The sequence below is a fragment of the Pogoniulus pusillus genome, chromosome 2 (genome assembly GCF_015220805.1).
Source record: "Pogoniulus pusillus isolate bPogPus1 chromosome 2, bPogPus1.pri, whole genome shotgun sequence".
In the NCBI taxonomy this organism is placed as follows: Eukaryota; Metazoa; Chordata; class Aves; order Piciformes; family Lybiidae; genus Pogoniulus; species Pogoniulus pusillus.
The window spans coordinates 12,979,773-12,992,552 of NC_087265.1; the positions used below are offsets into that span (position 1 = coordinate 12,979,773).

General features: G+C 46.7%; 1 protein-coding gene across 1 annotated transcript in view; it reads left to right on the forward strand.

Moving 5' to 3' along the window:
- The first annotated feature begins 7,341 nt into the window (after positions 1-7,341).
- The window catches only part of SNX4 (sorting nexin 4), a 35,348-nt gene continuing 29,909 nt past the window's right edge, over positions 7,342-12,780 (forward strand). The window contains exons 1-2 of the mRNA XM_064156647.1: positions 7,342-7,592; positions 8,604-8,719. Coding sequence (XP_064012717.1) covers positions 7,494-7,592; positions 8,604-8,719 — 215 coding nt within the window. The 5' untranslated portion in view covers positions 7,342-7,493. The remainder of the gene's footprint in view (positions 7,593-8,603; positions 8,720-12,780) is intronic.

Consider the following 12,780-nt stretch of genomic DNA (forward strand, 5'->3'; position numbering starts at 1 on the left):
TGTCTTTCTTGTATTGAAGTCTCCAGCACTGGACACAGTGCTCCAGGTGAGGCATTACCAGAGCAAAGCAGAATGCAGAATAATTTCCCTCAACCTGCTGGTTATGCTTCTTCTGATGCAGCTCAAGATCACAGAATCATCACAGTATCACCAAGGTTGGAAGAGACCTCACAGATCATCAAGTCCAACCCTTTACCACAGAGCTCAAGGCTAGACCATGGCACCAAGTGCCACGTCCAATCCTGCCTTGAACAGCCCCAGGGACGGTGACTCCACCACCTCCCCGGGCAGCCCATTCCAGTGTCCAGTGACTCTCTCAGTGAAGAACTTTCTCCTCACCTCCAGCCTAAATCTCCCCTGGCGCAGCCTGAGGCTGTGTCCTCTCGTTCTGGTGCTGGCCACCTGAGAGAAGAGAGCAACCTCCTCCTGGCCACAACCACCCCTCAGGTAGTTGTAGACAGCAATAAGGTCACCCCTGAGCCTCCTCTTCTCCAGGCTAAACAATCCCAGCTCCCTCAGCCTCTCCTCGTAGGGCTGTGCTCAAGGCCTCTCCCCAGCCTCGTCGCCCTTCTCTGGACACGCTCAAGCATCTCAATGTCCCTCCTAAACTGGGGGGCCCAGAACTGGACACAGTACTCAAGGTGTGGTCTAACCAGTGCAGAGTACAGGGGCAGAATGAATGACCTCCCTGCTCCTGCTGACCACACCATTCCTGATGCAGGCCAGGATGCCACTGGCTCTCTTGGCCACCTGGGCACACTGCTGGCTCATGTTCAGGCAGGTATCAATCAGCACCCCCAGATCCCTCTCTGTCTGGCTGCTCTCCAGCCACTCCGACCCCAGCCTGTATCTCTGCATGGGGTTGTTGTGGCCAAAGTGCAGCACCCTGCACTTGGAGCTATTGAACCCCATCCCATTGGACTCTGCCCATCTGTCCAGGCGGTCAAGGTCCCGCTGCAGAGCCCTTCTGCCCTCCAACGCAGCCACATCTGCCCCCAGCTTGGTGTCATCTGCAAACTTGCTGATGACTGACTCCATGCCCTCATCCAGATCATCTATGAAGATGTTAAAGAGGATGGGGCCCAGCACTGATCCCTGAGGGACACCACTAGTGACAGCTGCCAGCTGGATGTGGCACCATTCACCACCACTCTCTGGGTCCGGCCCTCCAGCCAGTTCCTAACCCAGCACAGAGTGTTACCATCCAAGCCATGGGCTGACAGCTTAGCCAGCAGTTTGCTGTGGGGGACAGTGTCAAAGGCCTTGCTGAAGTCCAGATAGACCACATCCACAAGCCTCCCCACATCCACCAAGCGAGTCACCTGATCATAGAAGGAGATCAGGTTGGAGAGGCAGGATCTGCCCTTCCTAAACCCATGCTGGCTGGACCTGAGCCCTTTGCCATCCCAGGTGCGCAGTTATTGCCCCCAAGAGAACCTGCTCCATCAGTTTCCCTGGCACTGAGGTCAGGCTGACAGGTCTGTAGTTCCCAGGTTCCTCCATCCGACCCTTCTTGTGGATGGGGACCACGTTGGCCATTTTCCAGTCTCCTGGGACCTCTCCCGTGAGCCAGGACTGCTGGAAAATGATGGAGAGTGGCTTGGGCAGCTCAGCTGCCAGCTCTCTCAGCACCCTGGGATGGATCCCATCTGGTCCCATGGACAGGGGTCCATGCTGGAAGGGAACTCCAAAGGTCATCTAGTCGCTGCCCACAGTCAGCAGGGACATCCTCAGCTAGACCAGATTGCCTGGAGCCCTGTTGAGCCTCACAGTTGGCTTTCTGGGCTGCAAGTGCACATTGCCAATTCATGTCCAACTTCTCATCCACCAATACCACCCAGTCCACTGTAGGCCTGCTCTCAATCACTTCATCCCCAGGCCCTTCTTAAAACTGATGATTATCCCAATTAGGTACAGGACCTTGCACAACCTCATGAGGTTCACACAGGCCCACTTCTCAAGCTTGTCTAGATTCTTCTAGGTGACATTCCATCACTAAGATGTCTCAACACTCAGCTGAGTGTCATCTGCAAACTCGCTGAGGGTACATTCAATCTTACTGTCCATGTAATTGTTGAAGACATTAAACAGCAGTGATATTTTTGACACTGTTACTGGTAAGAAAATTCTGATAGAATCATAGAATCAACCAGGTTGGAAGAGACCTCCAAGATCATCCAGTCCAACCTAGCATCCAGCCCTATCCAATCAACTAGACGATAGCACTAAGTGCCCCATCCAGTCTTTTCTTGAACACCTCCAGGGATGGCAAGTCCATAGGATACAGAAGGCTGAACAACCATTAATCAGGAATGTGCTATAGAAGGTGAACTCCTGCTTTGGCTTGTGCTACAAGACAGTCTTAGGGATGGGGGATTTTTGTTTGTTTGTTTGTTTTTTCAGCAGCAGATCAGCTGGGAGATGTGAAGGATGGCCAGTCCCTGGGAGTGAGCTAGAGATACCCTAGAAAATATCCTCTAAAATACATGTGATGGGGATCCTCAGCTCCAGCTGTGTTGTTCCATGAATCTGCTCATACTGTACCTCACTGCTTGTGAGCACAGGCACAGCCAGACACTGCATAGGCACATGGATACATGCCTGTTGCCAGCAGGAACACTGGCTGGTTAAGTCTCTCTTCCTGAGGTTATGGAAAGCCCACGGGTGTTGTGGGACAGATGTAAAGTATAGCCACTGCTTCAGGTGTTTGCAATGAGGTTCTCAGTAGCAAATTGGTAGTTGTTGGTGCTGGCTGTATTGTCATTTATTTTGAATTACTAAGACGTTGAAGGGACGAAGAGCTCTAAATGAAGCTACTGAAAACTAGCACTGTGACAAAGGGGAAATTACCTGAAATGTTTCCCATTAATGTGGTGCGTGGTTTTTGTTTAAGATGTGTTATTTGCTACAACAAAACAGGCTGGCAAGAGATCCAAGCAGGAAAGGTAACATATATACCCTCACAAAACCCATCAGGGAGCTAGTTACAAGGTAATGTATCTTGCTTAGCTTTCTGCAGTCTCAAAGAAGTTTATCCAGAGTAACAGTGGTATTAGAAAGAATGGACTTACAGGCTAGAAAAGATGAGGTCCCTGTTTGCCAGAAGCACCTCAGAAGAGGGCAATGGGGCAGTTTGCTTCTTTTGCATATGGTCTCCTGCCTTAGAGAAAGTTTACTAAAACTTGCAAAAAAAGAGCATCTGTGTCTGGTGAACTTTGGCTATTCCTTTCTTTCCTGTAAGCTGTGTAACTCTCTGGTAAGAAAGTCAACAATGTTTTGATGTGAAAAGTTCGGTTTTGAGAAAATCTACCCCTGCAATGACAACTTACTGCTTGTAGGGTAAGGAGTTGAGCTTGCCTTATGGTTGAAGAGCAGGCATGCTATCTAGTGAAGATGATGATGAGGAGAAGAGTGCCCCCATTTGGTGTAACCTGCAGGAAATCAGACTCGCCTCCTCGGAAGAGAGGGCTCAATGGGACCCTGACTTCACAAAGTGGTTGTGCCTAGCTAGGGCAGAAGCACTAAAGCTTCTTGTGGCCAAAGGAGTGCAAGCACTGGAAATATTCCTGAAAGCAATAGTGTGCTGGGACTGTCTTCTGGTGAGAAAATACTGTTAGCACACTTTGCAGGCTGAGGTGGGGAAATTGATTCTGTGAAGCATGGCTCAGGAACAGCACTCAGTTGGAGACTTTGGTGTTTATTGAAGACCTCTTCATTGCACACTAGATCATCCGGACATCTCACACTCCTGTAAAGCCTTCCAGGCTATAAGGTACATGAAGGCTAACAAGGTTGTTGGTCACTTGTTGGTTCTACACACATAATGTTTTAAGTCTTCTCCACAGCTCTTAGTAGTATTAAGAAAATTCCAGTCTCAGGTTAGAAAGTTTTTGCAATAACTGTGAGACATGCAAAATATTACTGTACTCTGTTGATAACATGGTTTCCGTAATAAAAGTACTTAATACAAAGTATTACACATAAATATTTCCATTTATATCACTGATAAAGATCAGGAGAAAAAAAAAATCAGTATGCACATCCTGCAAATGCAAGTGTAATTGATACAAGGTATGTATCTTAATGTACATCTTGAGTAAACATAAGAAAACCATGCCCTAATGGAAAACAGACTGTGTCTTACAACGTGCAATCATGCTTTTACATCTAAACTAGACTTTGGGTTTAGAAAACAAATCTTAAATCAGTTCTACTCAGAGGACAAATCACAGCTCACATACTTGTAGAAAACTTTTCTTCTAGGAAAGCCTTTTTGTGGAAAAGCTTGGGAAACTCCATGCAGCTACAGCGGTGGAGGGGTGGGAAAGGAGGGATTGAAGTATCACTTCAAACAATCTGAGGAGAAAGTTGAATAAACACTGAAGACAACAGAATAGAAACCAGATGCCAGATATTAATTCATGGGTTCTTCAAAGGGGATTTTGAGATCTGCTTTAATTGTTGTTGAAAGAAAAGGATTAATTTTTGGATGAAAAATGTATGCAAATTCAGCCCCGGTCAACACACACACACAAAGATTTCCTACTCAAAGCAAAAAGCAAAGAAACCTGTAATATCACCTCTTTAATCTCCTGAGGTGGCCCTTAATCTGGGTTTGAAAAGGACAGGAAAATAACAAAAACTACATTATAATAATGAAGAAATGTAGTGCCTGAATTGGTACATGAATCTGGTGGAAATATGGGAAATCTCGAGGGAGTGATTTGATATGTAAACTGGAGGGATGATGGGGCTACTTCTAAGTGTCCAAAATGATGTATGCAATATGAGGAACAAAGAGGAAGAACCTCTCCACCGAGTTTTCTCACCCCATGAGGGCTGTGTGGGCATTACTGGGTCATGAGGGAATAAATCCAAAGGCTGCAACAATGAAGTTATACATATGTGTGTGTGTGTGTGTCCATAGATATGCACACACATATATATAGTATGACTTATTAACTGATGTTCACTAGGAGGTGCAGGGCAGACTTGCTGAATGTCTCTCCAAGATAAATAATAAATCCAAAGGCTGCAACAATGAAGGTATATATATATATATATATATATATATACATATAATCATGGAATCAACCAGGTTGGAAGAGACCTCCAAGATCATCCAGTCCAACCTATCACCCAGTCCTATCCAGTCAACTAGACCATGGCACCGAGTGCCTCATCCAGGCTTTTCTTGAAGCAACTGCACCACCTCCCTGGGCAGCTCATTCCAATGGCAAATCACTCTCTCTGGCAAGAACTTCCTCCTAACATCCAGCCTGTACCTCCCTCAGCACAACTTGACACTGTGTCCACTTATTCTGTTGCTGGTTGTCCGGCAGAAGAGACCAACCCCCACCTGGATATGTATGTATGTATACACACACATATAGTGTGGCCTATTAACTGATGCTCACTAGGAGGTGCAGGACAGAGTTGCTGGACGTGTCTCCGAAAAGAACAGGAAATCACAGAAACAGAACAGGACTGGTTCCTGCTCAATGAGAAGAGAGGAGGCAGCATGGGCTTTGATTAAATAAATGACAGAGGCTTCCCCACAGCTGACCTTGGGGCACTTTAACTACTTGGGCACCTCTTGGGGAAGTATCACAGTATCACAGTATCATCAGGGTTGGAAGAGACCTCACAGATCATCAAGTCCAACCCTTTACCACAGAGCTCAAGGCTAGACCATGGCACCAAGTGCCACGTCCAATCCTGCCTTGAACAGCCCCAGGGACGGCGACTCCACCACCTCCCCGGGCAGCCCATTCCAGTGTCCAATGACTCTCCCAGTGAAGAACTTTCTCCTCACCTCCAGCCTAAATCTCCCCTGGCGCAGCCTGAGGCTGTGTCCTCTCGTTCTGGTGCTGGCCACCTGAGAGAAGAGAGCAACCTCCTCCTGGCCACAACCACCCCTCAGGTAGTTGTAGACAGCAATAAGGTCACCCCTGAGCCTCCTCTTCTCCAGGCTAACCAATCCCAGCTCCCTCAGCCTCTCCTCGTAGGGCTGTGCTCAAGGCCTCTCACCAGCCTCGTCGCCCTTCTCTGGACACGCTCAAGCATCTCAATGTCCCTCCTAAACTGGGGGGCCCAGAACTGAACACAGTACTCAAGGTGTGGTCTAACCAGTGCAGAGTACAGGGGCAGAATGACCTCCCTGCTCCTGCTGACCACACCATTCCTGATGTAGGCCAGGATGCCACTGGCTCTCTTGGCCACCTGGGCACACTGCTGGCTCATGTTCAGGCGGGTATCAATCAGCACCCCCAGATCCCTCTCTGTCTGGCTGCTCTCCAGCCACTCCGACCCCAGCCTGTATCTCTGCATGGGGTTGTTGTGGCCAAAGTGCAGCACCCTGCACTTGGAGCTATTGAACCCCATCCCATTGGACTCTGCCCATCTGTCCAGGCGGTCAAGGTCCCACTGCAGAGCCCTTCTGCCCTCCAACGCAGCCACATCTGCCCCCAGCTTGGTGTCATCTGCAAACTTGCTGATGACTGACTCCATGCCCTCATCCAGATCATCTATGAAGATGTTAAAGAGGATGGGGCCCAGCACAGATCCCTGAGGGACACCACTAGTGACTGGCTGCCAGCTGGATGTGGCAGGACGAGACACACTTCGGTGCTAGCCAGCAGAGGTGGTGGGCAGGAGAATGTTGTTCCACTGCCCGGGGAGAGCCAACGAAGGCGGCAGAGTGGACAAGAGGGTAAGTAACAGCGAACGCAGCACGACCAATCCTTCACTGCTTGTGAATGGGTAAGAGTGGGGAAATAATAGGCTGGTGAGCTTAACATTAGCCAGCTCAGGTTTTGTTGTTGGTTTATTTTTGTTGTTGTTTCTTTGTTTAACAAACATCCTGTGGGGAAGTGAATAGCTACTGAAAGAGACTCCACGAAGAAAAGTGACAAGTTGTCCTGATACAGCCAAAAGATGAAGACGGTAAGTGCAAGAGTCAAGAACTCTTTGGTGACCTGAGAACCGAACAACAACAAAAGTAAAGCTTAAACATTTACAGTCCTCTGTGTGAGGATGAGCGGCCAGGGCATGGCGAGAGGTTTGTCCCTCTGCCGTTTGGAGACTCACGCTGCCTGGCTCCGGGCAAGAGGAGCAGTGTAGCAACGAGGGGAGACTTTCACCCACCCGAGTTCATGGCACTGGCCCCACCGCCAGCTACCTAGCAGTGCCATTGTTGGCAGAAAGGCGGACAGGACGCCAAGAGGCTAGAAAGGGCTTAGATCAAGCCAATCGATGAGCATCGGTCCAGACAGGCGGCAGCGATGCGCCGGAGGAGGCCGGGGACTGGCGTGGTGCGCGTCGCCGCAAGCCCTCTCCGCCTCAGCCCCTAGGCAGCGGCCGTGGGCAGCGCCGGCCGCCAGGCGGGTACACACCCCCGCCCCGGCAGCTCTCTCTAGGACCTGCGATGAGTTTGCTCGCCGGAGCCGGCCTCAGCGCCTGCGCGAAGGGAGGCGGCCGAGCCCCTTATCCCCATGGAGAGCGCCGAGACCGAACCGAGCGATAGCCGCCCGGAGGAGGATGGCGTAGCGCCCAGCAGCTGCCTCCCGCCTCCGGAGCAGCCCGTAGCGACGGTGAGGGTGTGGGGGGTGACAGCGGCGGTGCGGCGACTCCCCCCACGCTGGCCTCCGGCCTCGTTACGGCCTACTCCGCTGGGGCCGAGCACCGGGCTTTCCTGAGCGTGCTGCCCGCCCGCCGCGCCGCTGGCCCGGGGCAGGCAGACAGGGGTGCGGGGCTCGGTCGGAGCGGGGAGGCCTGGGACGAGCAGTAGCCCAGCGCTGCTCGCCGCGGTGGGAAAGGGCTACAAGTGGGACGAACCTGCCTGGGGCCGAGCCTCTGCCCAAGGGAGTACGGATGGGAGCAGCGCAGCCCAGTCCCCTGTGAGCTGTGAGGGTCTCCCATCCCTGTTCTTGACGGCGTCAGGGGGCTTTGTGCACCGTCTGCCCTCATCATGAGCGCCATATTATTAGTTTAATATTTTTATTCTCAGTTTGCGCCCTCCCCCTCCCCTTAGTTTTACAAATAAATCCCCTTCCCTGCTCAGTTCAGCTTTGTCTTTCTAGAGGGTGGGAGTGTGGTCCTGAGTGACTTTTTCCCGTCACCGTGCGAAAGATAACGATACTTCCCGGAGAGATTGAAAGAAAAACATCTCTCTCTGTATGTGTTGTGTTTGCTGTGAAAGGGGAGAGGTGGTTACCTGTGCCCCAGGTGTCCCGAGGAGGAATTCGCTGGTAGTTGGGAAGTGTTTGAGTAGAAAGTACTGGGCTGTTTGTTTTGTTTGCTTTTAAAGAAAGTTACTTTTCCCTGCTGGGAGAAATAATTTTGCTTTCTCTGTCTTCCCAGCACATAATGGCTTTTGGTATCTGAAACTGCCGACTTGCTGACTGCATTTTAACCTCCCAAAAGCAGGCTTTCTGTTTTCATTTGCAAACGCGATACAGAACATGGGTGCAAAATGAAGCCCTCCCGAAGCCTGTGCCCTATAGAGACAAGTTTTGGTGTGGTGTGGGAGAAGGGAAGGCAGGGTTAGTAGTCTTAGGCTTGTGTGGCTGATGTTACATGAGTCTTTATTTTCCTCTGAGAAGATGGAAGACTGTTTGGCAAAAAAAATGGAAATCACCGTTTCAGAAGCTGAAAAACGGACTGGGAGGAATGCCATGAATATGCAGGAAACATACACAGCTTACCTCATTGAGACAAGGTGGGTGATGAGAGCTCACTCTTAAGTGTATGTGGATGTACCCTTCTAAACAGGTTCTTCCTTCCACCCTTTAAAGTATTGAGGTACAGTTGACAGGATTTAGCTGGAGTATGATTTGTTATGTAATTATCAACCCACTCTGGGGGATCTGTTCCTGGGAAAGCTTGGCATCTGATCTCCCATTTGGTACAAATGCTGGTATTCTGTAGTTGTGTGCTGTCATGCTTAATTTGGAGCTAGATGGGAAAATGTGTACTTGAAAGATGTTGCTCTAACACAGCATCAACAACTGCTTTGATTATTTATTATACAAAGGCTGAATAAATTTATGGTCTTGATGTGTAGCTTGTATGGGAGAGAGGTTGTGCATTGTGGTCTGAGACAATACTTTTGTTTAAAAGAAAATAAAGAAGTCTCATGACATGTCAAAATTTACTGCTCTGCTATAACTTGGAGTGCTGTGCTTGATCTCATCACCATTGCTCTAAGGGTTAGGGTTAAATAACTACTTCCTTCCTTCACACTAGCTTGAACTTTCACTGGAGAACTTACTGCTTTCAATTGTCTGGTATTAACAAGATCAATAATACAAGTGTGGTAAACACGATTGGTGCCAGAAGGACAACTTGCAGTGTTAAGCACAAAGTAGTGAACAAAGCTTTAAAATATCTTCTAACTTACTGTTACTTCCCAAACAGTCACAGATGACCCCTGTTATACTGGATCATGTTACTCAGCTGAAGCAAGAATTTCAGAATTAGACTTTATTAGGAGTTTTGTCTTTCTCTTCTTAATATGAACAGTTTTAACCTTTTGGGCTTTGGCTCCAGGATGACCTACTGTCCAGATAAAATCTTCTTGAAACAAAGCAGTCATGTTTTGCAAAGGCTCTGAAGAGTTCAAATTGTAATGCTGTCGCACTAGTTAAAAGGCTTCTTAGCTTGTTTAACTGATGAAGGGACATACCAATCACACTGCATACCTTCTGGGATACATTTATTATATTTTTGCTAAGCTTTAGGAATTAGACATGTTTTTTATTAAACTGCAACTCTCTAGCAGTTGCTTAGATGTTTAAAAGTTTCACAGTTTTAAAGATCATATATTTTCACATAAATAATGTCATTTTTCCTTTAATAACATTTCTCAAGGAAAAGAGAAGAAAATTGGAATCGTTGGTGTCTAACTGTGATGAGCAATGTACTCCAGGGGCATCTTTATGCAGCCTCAGAACATGCTAACTGCATCTCCTTTCCCACCATTCTTACATTGCTTTAGACTTGCTCCTGTTGGTCTTCCCCAGTGGTTCTTTCGTAGTGGCAAAGCTGTATTTTGCTACCGAGATTGCTTTCCTTTATTAAGATTTGTTTCATTCTGTGGTCAGCAAATACCAAGACAAATTATATGTTTATCACAGAACTATTGAAAATGTGGGCTTGTTACATCTCTAATAAAATAGGTTCTCTATTGCTTTTGCTGAGAAGGCAAAATTTCTTGCATAAATGTAATTGGTGGCTATTAAATGTGCTTCCTGCTGAGCCTGAAGCTGTAGGTGGGCTTCACAGCAATTTGTCTGTGGGTAATAGGATATTTTGTAGCTGAAGAATAAGACTCAGTTTATAGTAATATAAAAGGAAGACTGCTTAATAATAGTTGCATTATGTTTATGAGAACTGGGATTCTGTCATTACTGCTATCTGGGATTTAATTTCCATTTGAAGTGAGGAATTGTATCTGGGTGAAAAAGAGATGCAAAATGGATGCAGTTATGCTGTATGTTTGTTACAGAACAGGAGCTGAGTACCTAAACTTTCAACATGTTAGTTCTATCAGTCCTGATCAATTCAGGTGATGTTGGTGTTTCTTTTTTATTTTTGAAAAGATTTATTACTTTTCTCATGTGTTCAGGTTATCTTTATTTTGTTTGGAAGGTTGTTTTTGTTGTTTTGGTGGTGGTGTTTGGTTTGGGTGTTTTTTTATTATTATACCCTGATGTAGATCTTTTACTTTGAGACAAAACAAACTCTATTACTGTAGACTGCAGACCCTCATCAGATTCCCAGAGTTGTGCTTCCTGAAAGTATCCCCTTTATTCATGGTTTACACCGTTCTGCATTAGTCAATTAAAGTTTTGTGGTGAGCTATTTCCGTTCAATTAGTCTTGTAGTCAGTTTGTTTGACAGCTTCCATTAAACTATACAGTTACTTAAAAATAACTTCATTTTTATATTCTCTCTGTGAGACCAGAGGAGCACTTCCACCTCTTTGCGGGGAATGGCATTAAGGCAAGCATGAATTCTTGCAGTTGAGATGTGTAGCTAAATATCTCTTCTTGAGACGCAGGTGTAGGGAAACTACAGATATCCAAGACCTCGCTTAATTTCAGACTTTATTCCTTGTAAGAATTTCAGGCAGCTGTGGTCTGCATTAAAGAAAAAGAAAGAGCTGAGGTAGTATAATACCCAGAATTGTGACTCTTGCCCTTGTACCCCCTTTTTTTTTTTTGTGACAGAACTGAAAGCTAATCAGAATGCAAAGCACCTTGCAAGTGTTCTGTGTTGATGGACTTTTAGTTATAGCACATACAGGGATGAAACTTTTTTTTTGGCTTCTGCTTTAAACCCTTTAAACAATCTCTTCTGTAGTGTTTAGAATACTTCTGTTTAGTTAATTTGGAATGGGCTGCCCAGGGAGGTGGTGGAGTCACCATCCCTGGGAGTGTTGAAGAAAAGCCTGGATGAGGCACTTGGTGCCATGGTCTAGTTGACTGGATAGGGCTGGGTGCTAGGTTGTACTGGATGATCTTGGAGGTCTCTTCCAACCTGGTTGATTCTATGATCTCTGCTGCCTTTCACATCTCTAGTGTGGTTCTTCTGGTCACACTGTGTTTTTTTTTTTTTTCTTGGTGGTGTTTTGTTGTGGTGTGTTGTTTTTTTTTTAATAGCTTTAGGAGAAAACTAACCCAACTTTGTGTAGCCTGCTGCCTGACTACTTAAAAGCAGGATTCCTGGTTTTCAGCCCTACTAGTCTTTTACTTCCTAAAGTACTTTGACTTGGTAATTCAGTATATTTTCTTGTTGCTGCCCCAGAACAGCTAGGGAAGTGACTAAGCTTATTTAGTCTTTCAGTATTTGGAAAGCTTTCTGTTGGTTAAATTGACATAAATGATACCTGCTTCTTCCTTAAGACCTTAGATTGGCCGTTCAAAGTGTAAGAACTTACAAAGAAAATCAGTGTGACGGAAATGAACATGGAAATGACTAGCCAGACAGGTCACAGTTCAGTGGTAGCAATGCTGCACCATGGGACGCAAGGAGTTTTTTCTTTTTTGCATTCTGTTTGAGCCCCTCTTCCAGAGTCTCCTGTTCTATGTTGGGTTAGGTGAAGAGCCCAGGCATGTGTTTTCTGGTGAGTGGCACAGAAGAAATGCCTGCAGAATTTTGTTGTCTTCTGATAAAACAACAAAATGTGGGTTTTGGTTATTGAGAGGAATACTTCTATGCTGCCTCCAAAAGAAGTATTAGGAAAAATGAAAGTCTGAATTCAGCATATGTGTTAAACAAAGGAGAGTCATGAGTTTAAAGACAGAGGAGGTGAACATTTCGCAGCTGGTTCTTTCTTGATTGAAACTATGAATCCTTAATCTGCCTAGTAGGTTTATATATAGTTAAGTGTAGCAAAATAGATGTGCTGACTTTGGCTGGGATAGAGTTAATTTTCTTTATAGTAGCTCATGTGGGGCTGTGGTTTGGATTTGTGCTGAAAACAGTGCTGATAATTCAGGGATGTTTAGCTGCTGCTAGACAGTGCTCACACAGTCAAGGCCTTCCCTGTTTGTTCCACAACCCCATCAGTGAGTAGGCTAGAGGTGCACAAGCAGTTGGGAGGGGACACTGCTGGGACAGCTGACCCGAAGTGACAAAATGAATACTCCATACTATGTGGTATCATGCTCAGCAATATCAACTGGCAGAAGGAGGAGGAAGGGAGGGACATTTCAAGTGATGGCATTTGTCTTCCCACGTAACTGTTAAGTGTGGTGAAGCCTTGCTTTCCTAGAG